The 26,416-nt window shown below is 40.6% G+C and overlaps 1 protein-coding gene across 1 annotated transcript in view; it reads left to right on the top strand.

Annotated features, from left to right (window-relative positions):
• The window catches only part of LOC140729830 (uncharacterized), a 167,914-nt gene that overhangs the window by 51,145 nt on the left and 90,353 nt on the right, over window positions 1-26,416 (top strand). The window contains exons 10-19 of the mRNA XM_073050043.1: window positions 518-628; window positions 4,310-4,379; window positions 11,608-11,745; window positions 13,149-13,313; window positions 15,408-15,502; window positions 17,264-17,390; window positions 19,573-19,828; window positions 19,912-19,964; window positions 20,044-20,147; window positions 22,476-22,627. Coding sequence (XP_072906144.1) covers window positions 518-628; window positions 4,310-4,379; window positions 11,608-11,745; window positions 13,149-13,313; window positions 15,408-15,502; window positions 17,264-17,390; window positions 19,573-19,828; window positions 19,912-19,964; window positions 20,044-20,147; window positions 22,476-22,627 — 1,271 coding nt within the window. The remainder of the gene's footprint in view (window positions 1-517; window positions 629-4,309; window positions 4,380-11,607; window positions 11,746-13,148; window positions 13,314-15,407; window positions 15,503-17,263; window positions 17,391-19,572; window positions 19,829-19,911; window positions 19,965-20,043; window positions 20,148-22,475; window positions 22,628-26,416) is intronic.

Genomic DNA, 26,416 nt, shown 5'->3' with positions numbered 1-26,416 from the left:
CCATAGCTATTTTGCCATTTGCAATTTGCCATAGCTTGCTCAATTCTATTTGAGGCAAATTGCCCCTTGAATCATATCCAATCAAAGATCTGATCTTTTAGATAAGGAAAATAACCGGAACAGCATCAGTTCCATAACTTCTGGAAGAATTATGGGAAAAATGATAAGTTAACTAACTGAAATACGAATTAGAATATTCAAAGCCATTGGCAGATTTCTAGGGTTAAAGCATCAGGAATGCCATAATGCATATCTTAAATTAGTTTATCTGTATTTTAAACTGCATTTGATGCAGTTAAATGAAAGGTAAGGCAATAAAAGTATAATTTATATAAACTTGATATCATAAAACCTCCAGGTTCAAAAGTAAACAGTTCTTTTAATAAGTAACTGAATTAAAAAAGGATCAACTGCACTTGCTACAAATTGTTCCATTGACATCGCTTGTCTTGCTCAATCCAGTTGTTGAATTTCAACCACCTACCTGAATTAACTGCCTAAAATATTCTGTTACCAGGATTGTGATCAGCAACATTATACTTTACTGGCAGAGATTGTGTCTTGTGGAACAACATCAACTGAAACCTGTCTAAAAACTGTGGTGCTGTCAACAGACCATAAACATAATGTAAGTTTGTTCTGAGGTTATGAGACTGAACTATAGACACACCTACAATTTACCTCTGATAACCCTACTGTTTATGCTATGAAATAGCTCATCATGCAGACTTCTAATCTCTTGCATCAACTGCATTACTTGTTTTCTTTTTATTATAGAATCCTCTCTTCAATATTAATATTTGCTGCTTAACACAGATTTTAATATTTGATATTAGGAATTTAATATGCATTACATTAATGAATGAAGTAACATTAATATTAATTGATGTGATGGTAAAGAAGGGATAGGGCATTATTTGAGGACCTTTATTATTTGAGCCACTGAGTTCAAGAGTCAGGAAGTTAATCACCATGAAGCACCTGACAGCCATAGTGTTTGCTTCAATGCAACATTGGCATCTAAGTGCTTCACTGAAAGTTCAAAGTTGTACTATTGAAGATCAGTTTGCTGCCATGCACTCTCATAATGTCACCAACGTGACTCCAGATGTCATTCAGCATCAATGCAGGAGAGTGCTAATACATTCCCAAATATATAAAGCTGATATACTTCTAAATAGTGTAGCTGGCAATAAGGGAGACTAATTGTCTGGCGGGACAGAAAATGTACCATTGCTGCTCATGTCTGTTCTTGTCCTGGACTGAGGTAGTGACTTTTCCATGTGGTGTGCAAGAAATTTTGGCGTTATTATTTTTCATTTGGCTAATAAGACAGTGATGTGGTGGATGATGAATTGGAGGATGCATCCAGATATCCAGATTGATAACTAGAGTACTATTCTAATGAGCTTCTTGGGTTCATTGCACCAACCATCATAACCGTCTGATGTTGATTATATGCAGAATTCATCTGCATGCAGTGTATAGCCCTTTTGTTTTATGAACAGCCCTGGTTACTGTATGGAACCTATAAAACTATTGGAAAGCCCACTATGAAGACCCAGACTGCTGTTCGCTACTCAAGGAGAAACAAAGGAGCTCTCATCACTTTGAGTAGACAGCATCTGTGAAGTCACTGTTGCATTAGTGGCTATAAATGTGACACTAATACAACAGGAGGCACTACCAGGAATGATCGCAGGCACATGTTCAGGGTTACTGTGACATCAGGCAGGTCATTCCAGAAGTGAGATCCAGGTCACAGGAGATGACTAATCTCAATTATGATTTATTTTTAAAACTTAGCTTTCGGGTACCAAACTTCTGTATCAGGTGGACACATAAACAATAATCCTTTGGTTTATCTGCTTCAGCCTCCACTAGATACAAGCCTTGCTTTTCACCCCTTTCTCCTGCTGATCAAAATGGAGCCGTAACAACAGCAGGCCCACAATTCCCAAATGTTAGTGACAAAATGAAGGCACCCTTTGCCTTAGCCTGTGGTGTATTGTCCAAGCAACATTTCTAATGTCAATCAACTCAGGTGACTACTAACCTGAAGAGTCTGGGGTTCTGCACAAGTTTCTGTGTAGAATTCACACAATGTGTCCTTGCACATACATGGTGATGTTTGACAGGCCAGTATCAATGCACAGGGACTGATATCACTAACTGCCTACTCTGCATATTTCTTGTGTGTATACAAAACACACAGAATGAAATATATCTACCTAATAGTAGCACAATTTTTTCTATCATCTTTTTCTATCAGGGACCATCAATGATCCCTGTAAAGACTGCAAACACATCAGGACACAAAGCCTTGAAAGGAAAGGCAACATAATAAAATATTTAAGCCAATATTTCTATTGCAGTCGAACACTGCGCCCTTTCTTCAGTCTATCATTTTCCACCATATTTTTAAATCACCTTATTAATGATTCTTGTCAGTATTCCTCATGTGTTTTCACTTTACTCCTTCTAATTTACTTCGGTGCATTATACCTGAAACATCCCACATACTTTGCCACATTCACCCCTTCTGTTGTGTATTTCCCATTAATTACCTTTGCCATTCTTGCTGGTCAGACTGAAGGTAACTTTAAGACACAAGAGGATCTGAGGCCATGAGGCCATAGCTCCCTAGAAGGAGAGGCACAGAGGGTAGGGTAGTAAAGAAGGCATTTGGCATGCATGCCTTCATATTGCCTTACACTGAGTACAACAGTTGGGATGTCATGCTGCAGTTGTACAAAGCTTTTGGTAGAACCGAGAGAGTGCAGAAGATATTTACCAGATTGTTGCCTGGGCACTAGATATAAGGAATGTTGCCTGGCTGTAGATATAAGGAAAGACTGAATAGGCTGGGTTTATTCTCTCTGGAATATAAGAGGCTGAGAGGTGACTTTAGAAGTTTCTAAAATTATGAGTGGCATAGATATAACCATATAACCATATAACAATCACAACACGGAAACAGGCCATCTTGGCCCTTCTAGTCCGTGCCGAACGCTTACTCTCATCTAATCCCACTGACCTGCACTAAGCCCATAACCCTCCATTCCTTTTCTGTCTATATACCTATCCAATTTTGCTTTAAATGACAATACTGAACCTGCCTCTACCACTTATACTGGAAGCTCATTCCACACAGCTACCACTCTCTGAGTAAAGAAATTCCCCCTCATGTTACCCTTAAACTTTTTTCCCCTAACTCTCAACTCATGTCCTCTTATTTGAATCTCCCCTACTCTCAATGGAAAAAGCCTATCCACATCAACTTTATCTATCCCCCTCATAATTTTAAATACCTCTATCAAGTCCCCCCTCAACCTTCTACACTCCAAAGAATAAAGACCTAACTTGTTCAATCTTTCCTGTAAATTAGGTGCTGAAACCTAGGTAACATTCTAATAAATCTTCTCTGTACTCTCTCAATTTTGTTGACATCTTTCCTATAATTCGGTGACCAGAACTGTACACAATACTCCAAATTCGGCCTTACCAATGCCTTGTACAATTTTAACATTACATCCCAACTCCTATACTCAATGCTCTGATTGATAAAGGCCAGCATACCGAAAGCTTTCTTCACCACCCTAACCACATGAGATTCCACCTTCAGGGAACTATGCACCATTATTCCTAGATCACTCTCTTCTACTGCATTCTTCAATGCCCTGCCATTTACCATGTATGTCCTATTTGGATTATTCCTACCAAAATGTAGCACCTCACTCTTATCAGCATTGCACTCCATCTGCCATCGTTCAGCCCACTCTTCTAACTGGCCTAAATCTGTCTGCAAGCTTTGAAAACCTACTTCATTATTCACAACGCCACCGACCTTAGTATCATCTGCATACTTACCAATCCAATTTACCACCCCATCATCCAGATAGAGAAGTCTTATTCCCAGGACAGGGATGTCTATAAATTAAGGAAGCAAAGTAGGTTTAGTCTGAGTGGAGATAAATTTAAAGTAGACCTGAGGGGATAAGTTTTTGATACAGAGGGATTGGTTACATGGAACAAGCTGCCAAGTGAACTCATGGAGTCAGATACAATTATAACATTGAAAAGACAACTTGGAAAGAAGAAGAGTGAAGGGTTATAGACCTCTAATGCACACAAATGGGATCAGTGTAGACAGGGTAAGATGGGAAAGCCCTTTTCTGTCCTATACGAGTCTATAATTCAATATTTCTATAATTAGAGATGTTGAAATGCAGCTTAGAACTAATCCATTAATTCCAATCTTCTCTTTGTATTATACAACACTCACTTGTAATAATTGGTTTCATTTCAGGTCCTCGTTTTTAAAGATAGTGGAAATGTTATCATGAATGGTGTTAAGGTGACTTTACCTCTGGTAACAGGTAAGAACAACTGCGGTGAAATCCGTTAAAGGAACTTTGTTTAATATCATCTGAGGTATAATGGGACAGATGAAGTATTGAAACTTTTTTTTACTATATTGCTACAAGTAGAGCACGTATGCTTTACATGTAGCAACATATGGTGCTTCATTCAGCAACAATCAGGCATGCCAGCCAATATGACCAAGGGCTGTATCCTCCAGACAGTTCACAAAACCACTTCTTTTACTTATCTTCTTTTAAATATGATTCTGCTACTAAGCTGCCTGCAATTTGAACCTGTGATTTACACTTTGATGATGAGTTTTCATGCCAATTAAGTGATCTGGTGCTTTGCTGTCTCTGTGGGAGTTTGGTGAGGTTTTGGGTAGAGTGTGCTGCCTGCAGACTTCTTGATCAGAAGTCCATGATCAACTCCATTTCTTGCTCATTTCACCAATTAAAGCATCAAGCAAGATTGAAATCAATTCAGACAAGTGTGGAAAGCAAGCAGGTATTCAGTGCCATCTGCCTGCATTGGATCAGTTCTCTCTCTCTCCCTCTTGCACGATGCTGGCGCAGGAAGGTGCCTGCGTTTGACCAGTCCCTCTCTCCCTCTTGCTTGATGCTGCCAGGGTCTTAGGCCTTAGGCAAGGTTTAATCATCGCAGTTTGTGGTTGGACTCTGCAGTTCATGTTATATGTGTTTCTAGTTTCCGGTTGCTCCTTTTTTTAATGCTATTTTCTGTGGTTTAATCAGGGTAGCTGGCTCTGCAGCCTGCAGTCAACAAACGACTGCACTAAATTAAAATAAACTGAACTGAACTGAACGTTCCTCGTCTGTTTCAATGACTCTGTAGTTTGTTGTTTTATATTCTGTGTTTTTCACTCATTTCTTGCCATTTGCATGATTTGTACCTTTTTTTGCATGATGGGTGTTCGATTTTTTCTTTGAATGGGTTCCATGGTGTTTCTATGTTTCATGCCTGTCTGGCGGAAGATGAATCTCAGAGTTGTATACTGCATGCATACTCTGATAATAAAGGTACTTTGAACTTTAAACGTATAGCAAACACAAAATGCAGGAGGAACTTGCAGGTCAAGCAGGACATATCCCTCCATAGACACTGCCTGACCTGCTGAGTTCCTTAAGCATTTTTTGTGTGTTGCTCACGATTTTTAGCATCTACAGAATCTCTTGTGTCACTGTTTCACTGATGTATAGAACTTGTCACAGAGTCTATCAGGCAACAACTACATTAGTTCTTACATTAAGAAGTAATGTGATCTGAATAATCTGATGACATTTTGCTTCATAATCTAACATATTTAAATAAGTAAAAAAAGGCAGATAATGCATTTATAATATTGGGAGAGGGTTAGCGGGACATTGGTGAGGCCTAAATTGGAGTATTGTGTGCAGTTTTGGCCACCTACTTACAGGAAAGATAAAAATAAGGCTGAAAGAGTACCGAGAAAATTTACAAGGATGTTGTTGGTCTGGAGGACCTGAGTTAGAAAGAAGGATTACATAGGTTAGGACTTTATTCCTGGGAATGTAGAAGATTGAGAGGAGATTTGAGAGAGGTATACAAAATTATGAGGGGTATAGATAAATTAAATGCAAGCAGGTTTTTTCCATTGAGGTTTGGTGGGATTACAACTAGAGGTCATGGGTTCAGGGTAAAAGGTGAAAACATTTAAGGGAACATGAGGGAAATGTTCTTCACTCATGACACTGTGGAATGAGCTGCCAGTGCAAGTAGTGCATGCGAGTTCGATTTCAACTTTAAAGAAGTCTGGATAGGTACGTGGATAGTAGGGGTATGGGTTACTATGGTCCTGGTACATGTTGATGTGACTTGGCAGTTTAATTGGTTCAGTATGAACTAGATGGACCAAAGGGCCTTATTCTGTGCTGTACTTTTGTATGACTTTATGACTCTTAGTCCCTATTACAAACTCTCTGCTTCAGATATCCCACAAGTAACACTGGTTACTCCTGAAAGCTGGTTTTATTTTTGTTAAGTCCTATGCACAATTAGTATTATGGTGTTAAATCAAAATGATGCTGATTGGATCCACCAAATCTAATCTTAATACAATATTATAAACTGAGATGTGTTCTGTGCTCCAGCCTTGAATTAAAGATGCCATAGTTGCATCAAAATATAAATGGGTTAGATCTCACAATACAAGGTATAAACAATAGCTGGACATTAGGTCATAGACATATGTAGGCCATTATGGGAATCATGTATAGGCCATTATGGGAATCATACAGAGGCCATTATGAGAATCATATATTGGCCATTACGAGAATCATATATTGGCCTCCAAATAGTAGCCAAGATGTGGGGTTGAGATTGCAAAGGAAGCTGGAAGAGGTGTGTAATAAGGGTAATGGAAAGTTCAATATAGGAGAGGGTCTTTGTTGAATACCTACGAGATGGCTTTTTAGAGTAGCTTGTGCTTGAGCCTACTCGGGGAAATGCTATCTTAGATAACCCAGATCTTATTAGAGACATTAATATACAGGAACCCTTAGGAGGAAGTGATCACAATATGTTTGAATTCATACTGCAATTTGAGAGGGAGAAGCATAAGTCATATGTATCAGAATTGCAAAGGAATAAAGGGAATTACAGAGGCATGAGAGAGGAGCTTCCCAGATGGATTGGAGGAGAATATTGGTAGGGATGATGGCAGAGCAGAGATGGCTGAAGTTTCTGGGAATAATTCACAAGGCACAGGATAGATATGAGAGAGGTTGCTGATTAGATAATGGATGTATTGGTCGTGATCTTTCAAGAATCACTTGATTGGGACTTGATGATTACAAATATCACTCCATTGGCTAAGAAGGGAGGAAGGCAAAAGAAAGGAAATTATAGGCCAGTTAGCCCAACCTCAGTGGTTGGGAAAGTATTGGAGTCTATTCAACAGATAAGGAATATAACAGCAAGGAGACAATACTGATGCTTTATAAGGCACTAGTCAGGCTGCATTTGGCTGATTGTGAACAGTTTTGGGCCCCATATCTCAGAAAGGATGTGCTGTCATTGGAGAGAATCCAGAGGAGGGTGATTCCAGGAAGGAATTGATTAAATATGAGGAGCATTGGCAGCTTAGGGCCTGTACTCACTGGAATTTACAAGAACACAGGGTGATCTCATTAAAACCTACAGAATATTGAAAGGACTTGATAGGATGGGTGTGGAGAGGATGTTTCCTCTGGTGGGGATATCCAGAACTAGAGGGCAGAGCCTCAAAGTAGAAAGATAGAAACATAGAAAACCTATAGCACAACGCAGGCCCTTCAGCCCACAAAGTTGTGCCGAACATGTAATTACTTTAGAAATGACCTAGGGTTACCCATAGTCCACTATTTTTTTTAAGCTTCATGTACCTATCCAGGAGTCTCTTAAAAGATCCGATCATATCCACCTCCACCACCGTTGCCAGCAGCCCATTCCACGCACTCACTCATCACTCTGCGTAAAAATTGACATCTCCTCTGTATCTACTTCCAAGCACCTTAAAACTGTGCCCTCTCGTGTTAGCCACTTCAGCCCTGACAAAAAGCTTCTGAATATCCACATGATCAATGCCTCTCATCATCTTATACACCTCTGTCAGGTCACCTCTCTTTCTCCATCGCTCAAAGGAGGAAAGGCCCAGTTCACTCAACCTATTCTTGTAAAGCATGCTCCCCAATCCAGGCAAAATCCTTGTAAATCTCCTCTGCACCCTTCCTATGGCTTCCACATCCTTCCTGTAGTGAGGCAACCAGAACTGAGCACAGTACTCCAAGTGGGGTCTGACCAGGGTCCTATATAGCTACAACATTACCTCTTGGCTCTTGAACTCAATCCCACTGTTGATGAAGGCCAATGCACTGTATGCCATCTTAACCATAAAGTCAACCTGCGCAGCAGCTTTGAGCTTTCTATGGACTCAGACCCCAAGATCCCTCTGATCCTCCACACTGCCAAGAGTCTTACCGTTAATAGTATATTCTGCCATCATATTTGACGTACCAAAATGAACCACCTCACACTTATCTGGGGTGAACTCCATTTGCCACTTTTTAGTCCAATTTTGCATCCTATTAATATCCCGCTGTAACCTCTGTCAGCCCTCCACACTATCCACAACATCCCCAACCTTTGTGTCATCAGCAAATTTATTAACCCATCCCTCCACTTCCTCATCCAGGTCATTTATAAAAATCATGAAGAGAAGGATCCCAGAACAGATCCCTGAGGCACACCACAGGTCACCAACCTCTATGCAGAATATGACCTGTCTACAACCACTCTTTGCCTTCTGTGGCAAGCCAATTCTGGATCCACAAAGCAATATCCCCTTGGATCCCATGCCTCCTTACTTTATCAATAACTCTGCATGGGGTACCTTATCAAATACCTTGCTGAAATCCATATGCACTACATCTACCGCTCTTCCTTCATTAATGTGTTTAGTCACATCCTCAAAAAATTCACTCAGGCTCATAAGGCACGACCTGCATTTGACAAAGCCATGCTGACTATTACTAATCATATTACGCCTCTCCAAATGTTCATAAATCCTGCCTCTCAGGATCTTTTCCATCAGCTTACCAACCACAGAAGTAAGACTCACTGGTCTCTAATTTACTGGGCTATTCCTATTCTCTTTCTTAAATAAGGTAACAACATCTACAACCTTCCAGTCCTCCAGAACCTCTCCTGTCCCCATTGACCATGCAAAGATTATTGCCAGAGGCTCAGCAGTCTCCTCCCTCACCTTCCACAGTAGCCTGGGGTACATATCATCCGGTCCTGGACACTTATCTAACTTGATGCTTTCCGAAAGCTGCAGCACATCATCTTTCTTAATGTCTATATGCTCAAGCTTTTCAATCCACTGTAAGTCATCCCTACAATCACGAAGATCCTTTTCTGTAGTGAACACTGAAGCAAAGTATTCGTTAAGTATCTCTGCTATCTCCTCTGGTTTCATACACACTTTTCCACTGTCACACTTGATTTGTCCTATTCTCTCATGTCTTATCCTCTTGCTCTTCACATACTTCTAGATTGCCTTGGGGTTTTCCTTAATCCTGCTTGCCAAGGCCTTCTCACAGCCTGTTCTGGCTCTCCTAATTTCATTTTTAAGTTCCTTCCTTCCAGCCTTATAATCTTCTGGACCTCTATAGTTACCTAGTTTTTTGAACCTTTTGTAAGCTTTTCTTTTCTTCTTAATTAGATTCTCAACAGCCTTTGAACACCACGGTCCCTGTACCCTACCATCCTTTCCTTGTCTCATTGTAACATACCTATGCAGAACTCCTCGCAAATATCCCCTAAACATTTGCCACATTTCTTCCGTTCATTTCCCTGAGAACATCTGTTTCCAATTTATGCTTCTGAGTTCCTGCCTGATTTCCCCTTACTCCAATTAAACACTTTCCTAACTTGTCTGTTCCTATCCCTCTCCAGTGCTATGGTAAAGGAGATGGAATTGTGATCACTATCTACAAATTCTCTCCCACTGAAAGACCTGACACCTGACCAGGTTCATTTCTCAATACCAGATCAAGTACAGCCCCTCCTCTTATAGGCTTATCTACATATTATGTCATGAAGCCTTACTGAACACACCTAACAAACTCCTCTCTATCTAAATCCCTCACTGATTGAGGAATGAACATTTAGAACAGAGGTCAGAAGGAATTTTTTAGCCAGGGAGTAGTGAATTTGTGGAATACTCTGCCACAGACTGTGGTGGGGTGAAGTCTGTGAGTATACTTAAAGCAGAAGTTGATAGTTTCCTGATCAGTCAGAGCATCAAAAGATACGATGGGAAGGCAGATGTACGGGGTTGAGTGGGATCCGGAATCAGCCGTGATGGAATGGTGGAGCATACAGAATTAGGCTGAATGGCCTAATTCTGCTCCAATGTCTTATGATTTTATTATATTGTAATCAAATAGTCAATTAAAGTTCAACTAGAAGGGAAATTATTTAGTTTCTTACAACTTCATCTACCACCCTCATCATCTTACACAGAATTTGTAGCTTTATAAACCTGTTTAGGCTGTATCTGAAATATTGCATACAGTTCTTGTCACCACATTACCAAAAGAATCTTGAGGCTTTGGAGAGGGTGCCAAAGGTGTTTGCCAGTTAATGTTAAATGTAAAGAGACAGATAACTGTCTCTTTAACAGTGTTGAAAGACAGTGGGATCTTGGGGTCCAAGTTCGTAGCTGCCAGAAAGTGTCTACACAGGGTCATGGCATGGTTAACAAGACACATGACATGCTTCACACACAAAATGCTGGTGGAACACAGAAGGCTAGGCAGCATCTATAAGGAGAAGCACTGTCGACGTTTCAGGCCTAGACCCTTCGTCAGGACTCAACAAAGTGAGTCTGCTGTGTTCCACCAGCATTTTGTGTGTGTTGCTTGAATTTCCTGCATCTGCAGATTTCCTTTGTTTGCACATGACATGTTTGCCTTTATTAGCTGAGGCATTAAATTCAAAGGTCAGGAAGTTTTATACAAAACTCTTTACAAAACTCTAGTTAGACTGTATCAGAAGTATGGTATACTGTTCCGGTTATCCCAAGGCTTTTGAGAGTGTGCAGAAGAGGTTTATCAGGATACCTGGATTAGAGGGCATGGGTGCTAATGAGAGGTTGGACAAACTTGGGTTGTTTTCTCTGGAGTGGCGGAGGCTGGGCGGGGGGGGGGGGGGGGGGGGAAGATCTGATAGAGGTTTAGAAGATTATGAGAGGCATAGATAGAGTCAGCAGATATCTTTTTCCCCAGGTATGAGATATATAAATCCAGAGGATATGCATTTAAGATGAGAGGTGACCATTTCAAAAGAGATGTGGAGGCAATATTTTTAAATAGAGAATTGTGGGTGCCTGGAATGGGGTATGGGATGGTGGCAGATGCAGCAACATTAGAGGCATTGAAGAGACATTTAGATGTGAGGATAATAGATGAATCTGGACATTGTGTAGGCCAAGGGGACTAGTTTAGTTGACCATTTGATTGCTAATTTATTTGACTTGGCACAACATTGTAGGCAGAAAAGCATGTTCCTGTGCTGTACTGTTCTAGGTTCTGTGTACTGTGTTCTATGTAATTAATGGTACAATACAGGGAGTTGGAAACAGGATCATAGATAATTTGTGAAAACAGTTTTAGGAGATAGTACTTATAGAAACACTGAACTGCATTTTGTTTCCTGCAGCAAATTATACCATTTTCAAACCATCGACATTCCATATCCTGCTGGAGTCAAAATTTGGCCTGCAGCTACAAGTCCAACTGATTCCTCGGATGCAAGTCTATGTAACCCTCGACCAGTCGTATAAAGGAAAGACATGTGGTAATTATCATATTCCTGCCTCTGTCCAATATCGACATCTGTCCTTGGCAGAGGTCTCACATTTTTACTTCTGTGCCCACACTACAGTGAGTTCTGAGCCCAACACAGTCAAATTATTCATCTGCCACCTTTGCGTATATTCATCAAGAAATCCTCATATACCTCACTGCTAGTGATGAGCCTTTCTCGCATTTCCAACACCTCCCTTCCACTTGGACACCTCCTTCCAGCTGTTAATCTTCTCTTGAACTTTTCCATTCCAACTGCATTGACAAGCTCCACTCCCTTTAATCAGTCCAAACATGTGACTTTCTGCTTACTCTACACCAGTCCCAACGCTTGAACAAAGCTGGTACCATTGTAATTTGCTGGACTGACTTCTACCTCTCAGAGGCCAGGCACCACCTTCCTTACCCTGGCAGAACTCATGCTCACCCACAACAACTTCTTTTTCACTTCCTCTCACTTTTTCCAAATCAAAGGTGACCATTGACACTCATTCTAGGCCTCACTGTGACACCTTCTCCCCCACCTCCTGCAAGGATGCCATCCTTTTTTTCTCAATTACTATGTTTTTGCTGCATCTGTTCTCAAGATGAGGACTTTAGCTCCAAAGATTCTGAAATGCCCCTTACTCCAAACTGTGGCTTCACATTTCTTCAATTTCATGGATTTCTGCTTTTACCTCACCTTCCCCAGATGGAACTCATATAGATTTCTCTTGGTTTACACCTTGACCCTACAAGACTCCACATCCAGCATGAAATACAATGGGATTTCCATACCAGACGTATCTCCACCCCCCCCCCCCAACGTGCACACACACTGTGCACGCACTCGCGCACACAAACACACACACACAGAAAATACACACACACACACACACACACACACACACACACACAAACTGGCATTACATTTTAGCATTGCATTCCAGAGCCTGTCTTTGTTACAAGTCACTCACAGGCAATTCAAAAGAGAAGGAAGTTAGAAAGCAAAATGCTGCACATGTTGGATAACAGATAAATTTGAGAAATATTCAGCTGCCCTCATGAGTTAGGTGAGGAACAATGGTCATGTTTCAGGCCAATAACCTATGGGCACAAGAGCTGTGAAGAAAGATAAATAGCCATTTCTTTGTTTCTCCACAGTTTCTGGCTCACTTGCTGAGTATTTCCAGAATTTTCTGTTTTTGATTCTAATCAAAGTATTTTCCACCCCCAAGTACATTTTGATAGCTTTTCAATGTCCTATTTGTCATTTTTCTTGCAAATCTGGTTCTCCTGCTCTATTTTTGATTAGCCTCACTTCCCCTACACACCTCTGCTATTTTGTGCATCTTCCCCTCTAAGGTGGGTATAAAAGGCTGATGAATTGAAAATGATGTCATTTGTTTCTCTGAGGTTTCTGTGGGAATTTTAATGACATCCTACACGATGATTTCAAGGCAAGTAGTGGATTGGTGGAGGGCACAGCCGCACCATTTGCAAACTCTTGGAAAGCCCAGCGGAGCTGCTCATCTGTATCAGAGCATCTGGAGGACCCCTGTGCTATTAGCACTGAGAACCGTAAGAACTACATTGAGTGACTCTGGGCTGGATTGGTGGGGGTAATTTTGAGTCATTTCCATACAGCTTCAAGCGTCTATTTCCAGGAAATATAAATCTGTCCAAAGGAAAGGAAACACCTGAGATATTTGAATATTTATGCACACAAGAACCCATGATCTTGGCATGATACTCAGGGTACATACTGATCTGCATCCTCACTAGTGAATAGAAATGCTGCTGAAAGTATCTCTCACAACAGTGTAAGAGTAGGAAAAAATGGAAGGGGGCCACTTGCCCTCTTGTGCCCAAAATGCCAGCTATCTCAGCATCACCCTAAACCCCTTGATTAATATCCAAAATTTTATCAAACATAATGCACTCAAGCCAAGGTGCCACAGCTTTCTTGGATAGTGAATAGCAAAGATTTGTCACTTGAGGAGAGGAGATTTCTCTTTGTCTGTATTCCAAACAGTCAATCCCATCTTTTGAAACTGTAGCCTCCTGGTTCTTGACAGTCTACAGTAGAGACACTGTACTTTTATCTACCCTGTGAAGCCTGTAAAGGATTTTTATGTTTTTATGTTTCACCTAATTACAGAAAGGATATTAATAAGGTTGAAAGAGTGCAGAGAAGGTTTACAAGGATGTTACCGGGACTTGAGAAACTGAGTTACAGAGAAAGGTTGAATAGGCTACGACTTTATTCCCTGGAGCGTAGGAGAATGAGGGGTGATTTGATAGAGGTGTATAAAATTATGATGGGTATAGATAGAGTGAATGCAAGCAGGCTTTTTCCACTGAGGCTAGGGGAAAAAAAAACCAGAGGTCATGGGTTAAGGGTGAAGGGGGAAAAGTTTAAAGGGAACATTGGGGGGGGGGCTTTTTCACATAGAGAGTGGTGGGAGTGTGGAATGAGCTGCCAGATGAAGTGGTGAATGCAGGCTCACTTTTGACATTTAAGAAAAACTTGGACAGGTATATGGATGAGAGGTGTATGGAGGGATATGGTCCAGGTGCAGGTCAGTGGGACCAGGCAGAAAAATGGTTTGGCACAGCCAAGAAGGGCCAAAAGGCCTGTCTCTGTGCTGTAATGTTCTATGGTTCTAATGAGATTACTTCATATTATTCAAAACTAAAATGAGTTCATGATGCTTACTTCTGTATCAAAAACTCCCCATCACTCCTTACTGCCTCCTCTGCTGCACCATCAACTGCACTTCACATTGATTTCAATGATTCCTGTAATTGTGCCTTTTCTTATCAATCAATGCCAATCCCTGGATTGGAGGAATGTAGTCATAAGGAGATATTGGAGAGACTGAGTTCATTTTCCCTGGAGCGAAGGAGACTGAGAGGAGGCCTGATAGGCCTGAGAGAGGTAAATAAAATTATAAGAGACAGGATTAATAGTCATAATCTTTTTCGAAGTCAAATTTATTGTTCCACGTACATGGTGCAATGAAAAACTTACAGCAGAATCAGAGAATTGCACAACCAAGGTTCACAAGAGAAACATAAGTGTAAAATATGTAACATTTTTATAAGGAAGGACACAATTAAAACAAAAAAACACGAAATCTTTGCACTATAATACACATTGATTTTTCTTGATTGCTTTCTCAGTGTGGAGATATGACAACCAAAAGGGATTAGTTTTCAGATAAGAGAGTGTTCTTAAGGGGAAGTTTGTTTAAAACTGAGGGTGTTTGATATCCATAATGTGGCACCAGAAGAGGTGATATCATCACTACAAATCGGCATGGAATAATGTCGATCAAATGTCCACAAATGGGATGAGCATAAATGATCAAAAAGGCAAAAAAGGTCAGCATGGTAGGAGTGGGCCAAAAGGCCCCTGTTTATTTAATACTAATCCATAACTCAACCCTATTCTGTGTGTCTCTCACCTGTCATCACCTGCACTTGGTGCTGAAGGTGGAGCCTTTGAGGGATAACAGGGGCTGTGTGTACTGTTGATTATTTCAAGAGAGAGCCTGTTGCATACTAATAATGTTGTAGGCAGTAACAGTTCCTTGTGTGCTTGGTATATAATTAGTTCAGAAACCTTTACTGCAAGGGTACTCAAAACACATGTCCAAAATTTTCTTGCAGAAAACTATGCAGAGTATTGGTGTTCTCTTTTGAAAGAGCCTGGCGGAGCTTTCTCTCATTGCCATTCTACCATCAGCCCAACCGAGTACTACAAGGTAGGCCAGTAACATTCTCATTCTATGTCTGATGATATACATTGACCATCCCTCTTCTGCTCAGCACAGTACAGTGAACCCATGCCAATGGACTTATGCGTTTGGGAAATTCACCCTGACCAAAAATTTGAAATATAGAAGAAAAATATATTCTTACAAAATTTAAGTGATGAAAAAAAGCAACTAAATATACACAAAATACAAGAGAGATAACAAATGTTGTCAGTTTTTTGTCTAGGGTTCACATGACAGGAAATCACAATACAGACAGGTCTCTGTAAGATAGGGGAAATTTTGGTCAGGGTGAATTTCCCAAGATAGCTGGATGTTTTCATTTTCTCATTATCATGGAACCACCACCTAATTTAACACTGACAGTTTCCTGCCTCTGCTCGGGCATATCTCAGTGGCTCACTATTTGCTTTACCTCCACAGGTAGCACTCTTGGCTTAGTAGACCAAGTACTTAGGATGACACAAGTGCAAAGCTGAGGGAGTGCTGCAGTAACAAAAATGACATCGTTTTAAGAGGGTGATGGTGGTTAATGGGATTAATAGATTATTAAGCCCATTGATTCCCGCAGAAACTGCAATGATACCCTGACCTTTGTGTCAATCATATTCATATTTCGAGAGGTCACAGGCCCTTGCAGCCCAAACGAGCCTATGCCGCACAATTACACCCATATGACAAATTAATGTACTAGCCTCTTTGAAATGTGGGAGGAAACTGGAACATCCAGAGGACACCCACGTGGTTACAGGGAGAACATACTACCTCATTTCAGACAGAAGCAGTATTGAAATTAATGCATGAACATCGATCTCTCAAACTTCAGTAATGGCCCCCAACTCCTTCACCCTTCCCCATTCCCATTTCCCTCTCTCAGCTTATCTCCTTACCTGCCCATCACCTCCCTCTGGTGTGACTCCCTTCTGGCCTTCTGTCCTCTCCTATCAGATTCCCACTTCTCCAGCCCTGTATCTCTTTCACTGATTGAATTCCCAGCTCTTTACCTCACCCCTCCCCCTCACAGTTTCCCCTCTCACCTTGTATTTCTTCCTCCCCTCCATCTTTTTTTCTCCAGTCCTGATGAAGGGTCTCAGCCCAAAACCTCGACTGTACTCTTTTCCATAGATTCTTCCAACATTTTGTGTGTGCTGCTTCAGGTTTTTCTTTCCTTTTACTACTATACTGCAGAAATGAGAAAGCAATGTATGCAGTCTAATTTTCTGAGCCACAGTTGCAATAAATTCTCTGAGAATACCACCCTGAGGCAGTGCATTCATGCGGAAGTAAACAAAGGAGATGTCAACTTCTCACTTAAAGGAAAGAACTGCAAAATGCTGTAAACATTCAGCAGGTCGAGCAGCCTCTTCCAGGTCCACGTGTATGTCCATGAGGAGGAGCATGTGGGTGTCCATGTGCACTTTGATTTTTTATGGGACTGGTGGGCACCACAGAGCTCAAGTGCATTCTGGATAAAGATGACTGTGTTACAATTTGAAGCTTAACTGTAAATGGTGTGAATAGTGGACTGTTGTAGTCTTGTGATGCTGTCTCACTGAATAAACCTCCTTTAGAAAAGGGAACAAAAAGCAAATTGTCTAGCATCCATGGAAAGTGACACTGAACTGAACCTGTGCTGTGCGACCTGCTGAGTACTGTAGCATTTTCTGTTTTTATCACACACCTCTTTGTATTGTTTTCCCTTGTAAGTACATGCTCCAATTACATTCCTTTATACTTTTTTTCCCTCAGAAATGTAAATATGACAGTTGTAACTGTTACAAAAATGAAGACTGTATGTGTGCCGCTATATATTCTTACGTCCGAGCCTGTGCAAGCAAAGGGGTCATATTAACCAACTGGCGAACTAACGTGTGCAGTGAGTACATTTCGGCTACTTTCATTGTAGTGTAGTGAAACTAGGCAGCAAATCATGTTACTGTTGTGACATATTGGATGAACAAACACACAAAGTATGTCTTATGAGGAAAAGTTGAGTGAGCTAGGGCTTTTCTCTATGGAGCAAGGAGGATAAGAGGCAACTTGATAGAGGTGTATAATGTTATAAGATTCATTGATAGAGTGGACAGCCAGCACCTTTTCCCCTGGATGTCAATGGTCAATCCATTCATCTGTTCAAGGTGAGTGGAGAAAAGTTTAGGAGCGATGGCAGAGGCTGGTATTTTGACACAGACAGTTGTTGGTGCTTGGAACACTCTACCTGGCTAGTGGCAGAGGTGGATACAACAGGGACATATCAGAGGCACATGGATGAAAGAAAAATGGAGGGCTGTGTGCTGTGAAGGAAGGAAGGGTTAGAATGTGGTGGAGTATGTTAAAGATCGACACAACATCCTGGGCCAAAGGGCCTTCACTGTGCCAAACTCTTCTGTGTTCAACAATAATGACTAACTCTTTTCAACAAATATTTCTGGCCAAGGTGATGTGGTGCAATAGTAGTGCAGGATTTCCACCCTATCGGAAAATGCATTTTTGTGCATCTAGGAACTACCATGCATTTGATAGAAGATGTTCCCATGTGAAAGTATTGTCATTATGTTAGAATGAACTCACAGGTTCTACAGCAAGACTGAATTTGTGTAGCACTTTGAATAGGATAAACTATATTTCACGCAGAAATTAGAGGAATTAGAGCAAATAAGCTTATTCAAAGTGGAAAGTTTTTAAATGCATTTGAAAGAAAACAGAGAGGAGAATAGTTAATGAAAGAACTATCTGCTATAGTCAAAGGACACAGAAGCAGGAATGTTGACAATTGAATACAGTCGGCCCTCCTTATCCGCGGGTTCCGCATGCGCAGATTCAATCAACCGCGGATCGGGAAAACCCAGGAGTTCTCTCTCCAGCAGTTGTTGTTTGAGCATGTACAGACCTTTTTTGTTCTTGTCATTATTCCCTAAACAATGCAGTATTACAACTATTTACATAGCACTTACATTGTATTAGGTATTATAAGTAAGTCGGAACAGGTACATCTAATAGTATTTAGTGTCAGTTAGTCAAACATCTGTCTTAGTATATAGTATATATTTTACCTTCCTATGCATATAAAACACTTAAGAAATGTATGCATTTCAATAATTAAACTACTACGTTGCTTAGTAATAATTGTAGCTTTCATGGGGGTAGGGCCTTTCACATGCTCCATTATTCTCACTTTATCCATTAAAATTGTTCCGATCATTGACCAACTGTCGCCTTAAGCTTTTCCAATGACCAATGGCATTTCACTTCTTTCCGATGGCTTTATTATTTCCACTTTATTTTCAATTGTGATTGTTTTTCCGTCAATGGAACAGAAACATTGTGGATTCAGCGGCAGGTCCTGAGCTCCGCCGGGTCCTAAAGTCCAGCGCACTGAGGCAGGTTAAATAAGGTCCGGAGCTCCACCGAGTCCTAAAGTCCACCACCCTGAGACAAGTTAAATAAGGGACTTGAGCATCCGCATTTTTTGGTATCCACGAAGGGGTCCTGGAACCAATCCCCCACGAATAAGGAGAGACGACTGTACACTCTTCACACTTTCCAGAACTGGACTATGCACTGACCATTCAGGTGTTTACCTCAATATCTCAATGTGAGAGACTGCTGCCACAACTGTGTATTCTAGATTCCAACCATCCTCTGAGCAAACAAAGTTCTTTCTCAGAGCCCCTTCAAATCTTCTACCCTTCCACCTATGATTTCCAGTTTTATACACCTCTGCTAGGGAACTCAGAGATATTCCAATCCAAAGCAGTTTCTGCTGACATGAAGGGGTGAGGGTCAGGAGGCACAAAGACAAACTTAAACTAAAGGTGTTGCTTAACATGGAGCTAACATGAATTAGCGAGCATAGATTCTGCTTGTATTTTTTCATTTAACACAGTTTCATCTGCATTTTGAAATTGAAAAGTAATAACCATAATTAAAGTTAGCTGTTTTGAATAAGAAAGTACTTGGCATTTTGATATTTTCATATGAGAGCTTCTTTAGTTAAATTGATTATTAATTATGACACCGACTAGATTTTTCTCACTTTTTTAACTAATTTGTTTCAGGCTCTTACACAAAAACCTGCCCTGAGACGCTGACGTATGACTATGACATGAAGAGCTGCAGGCGCACATGTCACTCACTGAGTGAGAAGGATGTCACATGTGGAATTCAACATATTTCAGTGGATGGATGTGGGTGTTTGGAAGGAACATACATGAATGAAAAAGGCAAATGTGTGCCCTCATTCAAATGTCCATGCCTCTATGAGGGCAACCTCTTGAATCCTGGCGAGGTGATCAGAATAGGAGACACACATTGGTAAATTAATGTAGCTATGAGTGTTTTTACCCATTTATGATGACTGTGGCACATCTACACTTCAATCTCCTTTTCTATTTCAGTGTGTGTAAATACGGAAAGGTCCAGTGCATTAGGTCACGAAGCAGAATGATGAGTAAGTACTACTATCTTGTTGATTTAAATGTTAATTTTCAAGTACTTAAATACCATGACACTTATATCTGTATATTTAGCAGCATGTGAGCCACCGAAGATTTATTTCAGCTGCAATACGACAGAGCCAGGTGTGACAGGGGCAGAGTGTCACAGGACATGCGGGAACCAGAATCTGGATTGTGTAAGTAGATTGAGATTCATTTTCAGAATGTATTAAAACTGAAATCTACAAATTCACAATTTTAACGTGGTGCACTATATGTTACTTTAAGATCAATGCAATTCAATTCTTGGGTCATTCCAGTCCTTCCCAAAATGTCTTAGTTTTAATTATGTTATTCATTCAAGGGATGTGGGCTTCAGAGGCTTAGCCAGCACTTAATTGCCCACCAAACAGAGTGTGTGAGTAGTTTATCACACTACACTTTCTGTTCAGTGCTCAGCTGGATTTAAAATTTGCAAATAAAGGTTTCAAGGAGTTGTTTCCTCAGTCTGATGATGAGAGTGAGTGCTGAGAGTGAATAAAGAGTTAGTGAAGCAGATGAAATCTGCTAAACCATTTGTCCTTCTGTAATCTCAAATGCAATTTGCCAAATGTTTTAAAAGTCTGTCCGAATCCATTGTCCTGAACAAACTTCAATTGGCAAACTCCACTGAAGGTGCTTAAGAGGCTGCAACCCATTCTGTTGGCTAGCACTATAACTGAAGCTGTGCTGCAGACCAGACTATAAGTGTTGCACCAAGAATGGCAAAACTGCTGCAACTGATAGGATTTATCTTATTCAATTAAAGCTCAAGCTGGATCGGTTATATTGCAGAGGACATTGATACACATCAAACAGGTTTTTAGACTTTTTGGTCAGGATTTCTCCAAGCTTCCATCAATACTTATTCCTGTAATGCTCTTGAGGAAATATTTTAAAGATAGGCAGAGCTCTGCTGTATAACTGCATCTAATTGGAGGGAGTACTGAAGGAAAGGTTAGGAATCCAGCCTTGGATCCCTCTTGGCCCTTGGGAGGAATGGAAAGAGAGATGAAGCCAGGTAAAGTAGAAGCAGGATCTGGAAGGTGAAGACAACTTAACATTTGTGGTAAGTTTATCATGCTCTGCAAACTGAATCTGATCCTGATACACTAACCTCATCAGCAGTGAGGCAGAACAAAAAGAAGAGAAGGGATCCTACACAGACAAGGTGGAGTTCCACAGCAGTTCAGATGGATGGACCAAACTCGGATGAAATCCACCATCTGCACTGAATTTTTTTCTAAACCTAAAATCTTTGGAGGTCTCAATGAAAACAGCAAATTTATTTTTTATTCCGAATAAACACAACAAAACCATCTCAGAATTAGCAACATGAAGCGGTTCACCCAGCTGTGTACAATTCATTGTAACTTCTTAAATTGTCTCCTGTAAGGTCTTTTGATGATTTTAAGGCTAACTTATCTTGTAATACCATCGAGCAACTCTGGACCGTAATCCCAACCATCGTCATGCAGGCTTCTCAGCAGGATGATCTATCTTGTTAACAATGTGGTGACAAACGATGAAACAGGAGTCATACCAGATGATAAATAAATAAATAAGGGTCTGCTCCATGATCCCAATACCATTACCTTTGGATATCTTTTCAGTCATTGTGCAACTCTCTGGGCAGGTGCAAGGAACTGGACAACTATGGCAACTCCTCAAACTCCACTGGAGCTTTATTAGAGTATAGAGGCACAATGGATACTGATGTGGACTAGTAACTCAGAATCTGAATCAGAATCAGGTTTATTATCACCGTCATATGTCATGAAATGTGTTTTTTCTTTGGCAGCAGTACAGAGAAAGACATAAAAGGTTACTAAAAGTTACAATAAATCAATCAAAAAATAAATAATGCTCAATAGGAATAGTGAAGTAATGTTCAAAACAATTCCATACCTCCCCTCCCTCTCGCACACACACACACACCTAACATCTTCTCTGTAACTTAAAACTAACTTAAAAACTCCATCTCAAATCTGACCAAGGGTCTTTGATATGAGATATCAGCTGCTATGGGATCAATTTCTGAGGAGTGGCTCCAACATTTTCTAGTCTTATCCAGCCTATCTGATCTTTCCTCTTAGCTAACACCTCTCAGGTCCTTATATATATCCTACACATGTTTCTGATTCCTGTGATGTGGTCACATCATTAGAGGAACTGAAATAAATTGAGCTAAGTGATATCTTTTCATATAGACAGTACCGTCCCAAATTGGAACTCTGGAACTCAATAATTAAAAAGGAAGACAGGGCAATAATAACAAGTAAGGACAATGAGGCAGAAGTTGCAATTAATCAGAGAACAGACAACAGTACAGCGCAAGATCAAGCCATGATCTTTGCCGACCATGATATCAATTTAATCTGCATATCTGCATGCATGTGATCCATATTCCTCTACTGCTTGCCTATACACATGCTTGTCTGAATGTTTAATTGGTCCTGAATTGTCTCATTTCTTGATTTCCACAGTACAGTGAAAAGTGTGTGTCAGGTTGTGTCTGCCCCGAGGGGCTTTTGGACGATGGAAGAGGAAACTGTGTGAAGGAGGAGAACTGCCCTTGTATGCATAATAATTTCCATTACCATCCAGGAAGCAGGATTACAGTTGACTGTAACACTTGGTAACTTTCTGTCTGTAAAATTGATCTTTAAGAATTAAATATTGCATATCACTTTATTACACTGTGCTTAGCTAAACATTTTAGAAATGTGAAAACAAAATTGTGAAGTTACGCTTTGCTTTTATGAGTTAAAAGAAGTATTATACCTCAGAAACTGGGGAAGAAATATGCTTAATCATGTGTGCTAAATGGGTATTAACAACCATTTTTCAGTGAAATTAAATGTTAGAACTCAAGCCGAGCAAGCAGCCTCTATTAGAAACATATAAATATAGAAAACCTACAGCACAATACAGGTCATTCAGCCCACAAAGCTGTGCTGAACATGTCCTTACCACAGAAATTACCTAGGATTATCCATAGCTTTCTATTTTTCTAAGCTCCATGTACCTATTCCAGTCTCTTAAAAGACCCCATCGTTTCCTCCTCCACCAATGTCACCGGCAGCCCATTCCACCCTCTCACCACTCTCTGCGTAAAAAACTTACCCCTGACATCTCCTCTGTACCTACTTCCAAGCACCTTAAAACTGTGCCACTTCAGCCCTGGGAAAAAACCTCTGACTATCCACATATTCAATGCCTCTCATCACCTTATACACCTCTATCAGGTCACCTCTCATCCTCCATCACTCCAAGGAGAAAAGGCTGAGTTCACTCAAACTATTCTCATGAGGCATGCTCCCCAATTCAAGCAATATCCTTGTAAATCTCCTCTTCACCCTTTCTATGGTTTCCACATCCTTCCTGTAGTGAGGTGACCAGAACTGAGTACAGTACTCCAAGCGGGGTCTGACCAGGGCCCTATATTCAAGATTCAGATTCAGTTTATTGTCATTTAGAAACCACAAATGCAATGCAGTTACAAAATGAGACAACATTCCTCCAGAATGATATCACAAAAGCATATGACAAAACAGACATTACCTCTTGGCTTCTAAACTCAATCCCATGATTGATGAAGGCCAGTGCACCATATACCTTCTTAACTACAGAGACAACCTTCATAGCAGCTTTGAGTGTCCTTTGGACTCAGATCCCAAGATCCCTCTGATCCTCCACATTGCCAAGAGTCTTACCATTAATATTATATTCTGCCATCATATTTGACCTACCAAAATGAACTACCTCATACTTACCTGAGTTGAACTCCATCTGCCACTTCTCAGCCCAGATTTACATCCTATCAGTATCCCGATGTAACCTCTGTCAGCCCTCCACACTATCCACAACACTCCCAACCTTTGTGTCATCAGCAAATTTACTAATCCATCCCTCCACATCCTCATCTAGGTCATTTATAAAAATCACAAAGAGTAGGGGTCCCAGGCAGAATGTGACCTGCCTACCACTACTCTTTGCCTTCTGTGGGCAAGCCAGTTCTGCATCCACAAAGCAATGTCCCCTTGGATCCCATGCTTCCTTACTTTCTCAATAAACCTTGCATGGGGTATCTTATCAAATGCCTTGCTGAAATCCATATACACTACATCTACTGCTCTACATTCATCAATGTGTTTTGTCACATCCTCAAAAATTCAATCAGGCTCGTAAGGCATGACCTGCCTTTGACAAAGCCATGCTGACTATTCCTAAACATATTATGCCTCTCCAAATGTTCATAAATCCTGCCTCTCAGGATCTTCTCCATCAACTTACCAACCACTGAAGTAAGACTCATTGGTCTACAATTTCCTGGGCTATCTCTACTCCCTTTCTTGAATAAGGGAACAACATCCACAACCTTCCAATCCTCCAGAACCTCTCCCATCTCCATTAATGATGCAAAGATCATAACCAGAGTCTCAGCAATCTTCTCCCTCACCTCCCACAGTAGCCTGGAGTACATTTTGTCCGGTCCCAGTGACTTATCCAACATGATGCGTTCCAAACATCCTCTTCCTTAATATCTACATGCTCAAGGTTTTCAGTCCACTGTAAGTCATCCCTACAATCACCAAGATCCTTTTCCGTAGTGAATATTGAAGCAAAGTATTAATTCAGTACTTCTGCTATCTCCTCCAGTTCCATACATACTTTTCCACTGTCAAACTTGATTGGTCCTATTCTCTCATGTCTATTCTCTATTCTCTCATTGGTCTTATTCACTTGTTCTTCACATACTTATAGAATGTCTTGGGATTTTCCTTAATCCTGTCCACCAAGGCATTCTCATGGTCCCTTCTGGCTCTCCTAATTTCATTCTTAAGCTCCTTCCTGCTACCCTTATAATCTTCTAGATCTCTATCATTACCTAGTTTTTTGAACCTTTCATAAGCTCTTCTTTTTTTCTTGACTAGATTTACAACAGCCTTTGTACACCATGGTTCCTGTACCCATCCTTTCCCTGTCTCATTGGAACCTACCTATGCAGAATGCCATGTAAATGTCCCCTGAACAGTTGCCACATTTCTTCATTTTCCTGAGAACATCTGTTTCCAATTTATGTTTCCAACTTTTTGCCTGATGGCCTCATATTTCCCCTTACTCTAATTGAACGCTTTCCTAATTTGTCTTTTAGGCTGTGCATCTAGTATTGCCAGCCATGCATGAATTAACAGGCTTGGCTATTTTCTACCAATTCTTTAATCCTGCACCACAGTGCAAATTTTACTGATACTTATTTCAGCGAAATTGCATCATGCTGTTTTCATGATAAACCAAGAAATACAGTCCACATTGTGAAAACACTCAGAATGCTGGGGTACTCAGCAGGTCAGGCAGCATTAGTGGAGATGAATAGATTCTCATTTCACTTATCTCTGCCAATTCTGTTCCCAGAATGAGGAATATCAGAGATGCTCTCCTCCTTTACAGAACAGGGTTTCCCTTACTGCCCTCACTTGCATCTCCTCCATTTCCCGACATTCAGTCTGCACCCAGACTCCAGATTCCAGCATATTAATTCTCCAATCTCTCTCTGTATTGTGGCTGTCAGAGAATGTGATCTTCAAAGTCTGACTCACTTCCAAGCAGTCAGCAAAGCAACAAGCAGCAACTGTTGGCAGGAAATGCATGGGTCAAATTATTGCACATGATGAAAAGTGGAGTTTTTTCACCTGAGTTTCTAATGAGGATTTTGTCACCATTTGGGGATTCAGCATTCACATAGACTTTTTTATGGGTCATCCTGTGGTAGAGGCACTGACACTCACCAATACTGAGGAAGGTCACTCTGTAGCATTTTCACACACCAGTACAGAGAGAGCCTAAACTTCAATTTCTAAACAACTCTACTAGAACTAACTTTTTAACTTCATTCATAAAAAGACTTATGAATTGCAGTATAAAGCAAATTTTCAATATCATAATTCAATATGTACAGTTCTGGTCAGCAAATTATAGGAAAGATATCAATAAATTAGAGAGAGTGCAGAGACGATTTACTAGGATGTTACCTGGGTTTCAGCACTTAAGTTACAGAGAAAGGTTGAACAAGTTAGGTCTCTATTCATTGGAGCGTAGAAGGTTGAGGGGGGATTTGATCGAGGTATTTAAAATGTTGAGAGGGATAGATAGAGTTGACGTGAATAGGCTGTTTCCATTGAGAGTAGGGGAGATTCAAACGAGAGGACATGATTTGAGAGTTAGGGGGCAAAAGTTTAAGGGAAACACGAGGGGGTACTTCTTTACTCAGAGAGTGATAGCTGTGTGGAATGAGCTTCCTGTAGAAGTAGTAGAGGCCAGTTCAGTTGTGTCATTTAAGGTAAAATTGGATAGGTATATGGACAGGAAAGGAGTGGAGGGTTATGGGCTGAGTGCGGGTAGGTGGGACTAGGTGAGATTAAGA

Source organism: Hemitrygon akajei, chromosome 6 (assembly GCF_048418815.1).
Source record: "Hemitrygon akajei chromosome 6, sHemAka1.3, whole genome shotgun sequence".
NCBI classification, from domain to species: Eukaryota; Metazoa; Chordata; class Chondrichthyes; order Myliobatiformes; family Dasyatidae; genus Hemitrygon; species Hemitrygon akajei.
Note: the sequence above shows the minus strand (reverse complement) of the source record. Positions and strands in the feature narration are given on the sequence as shown.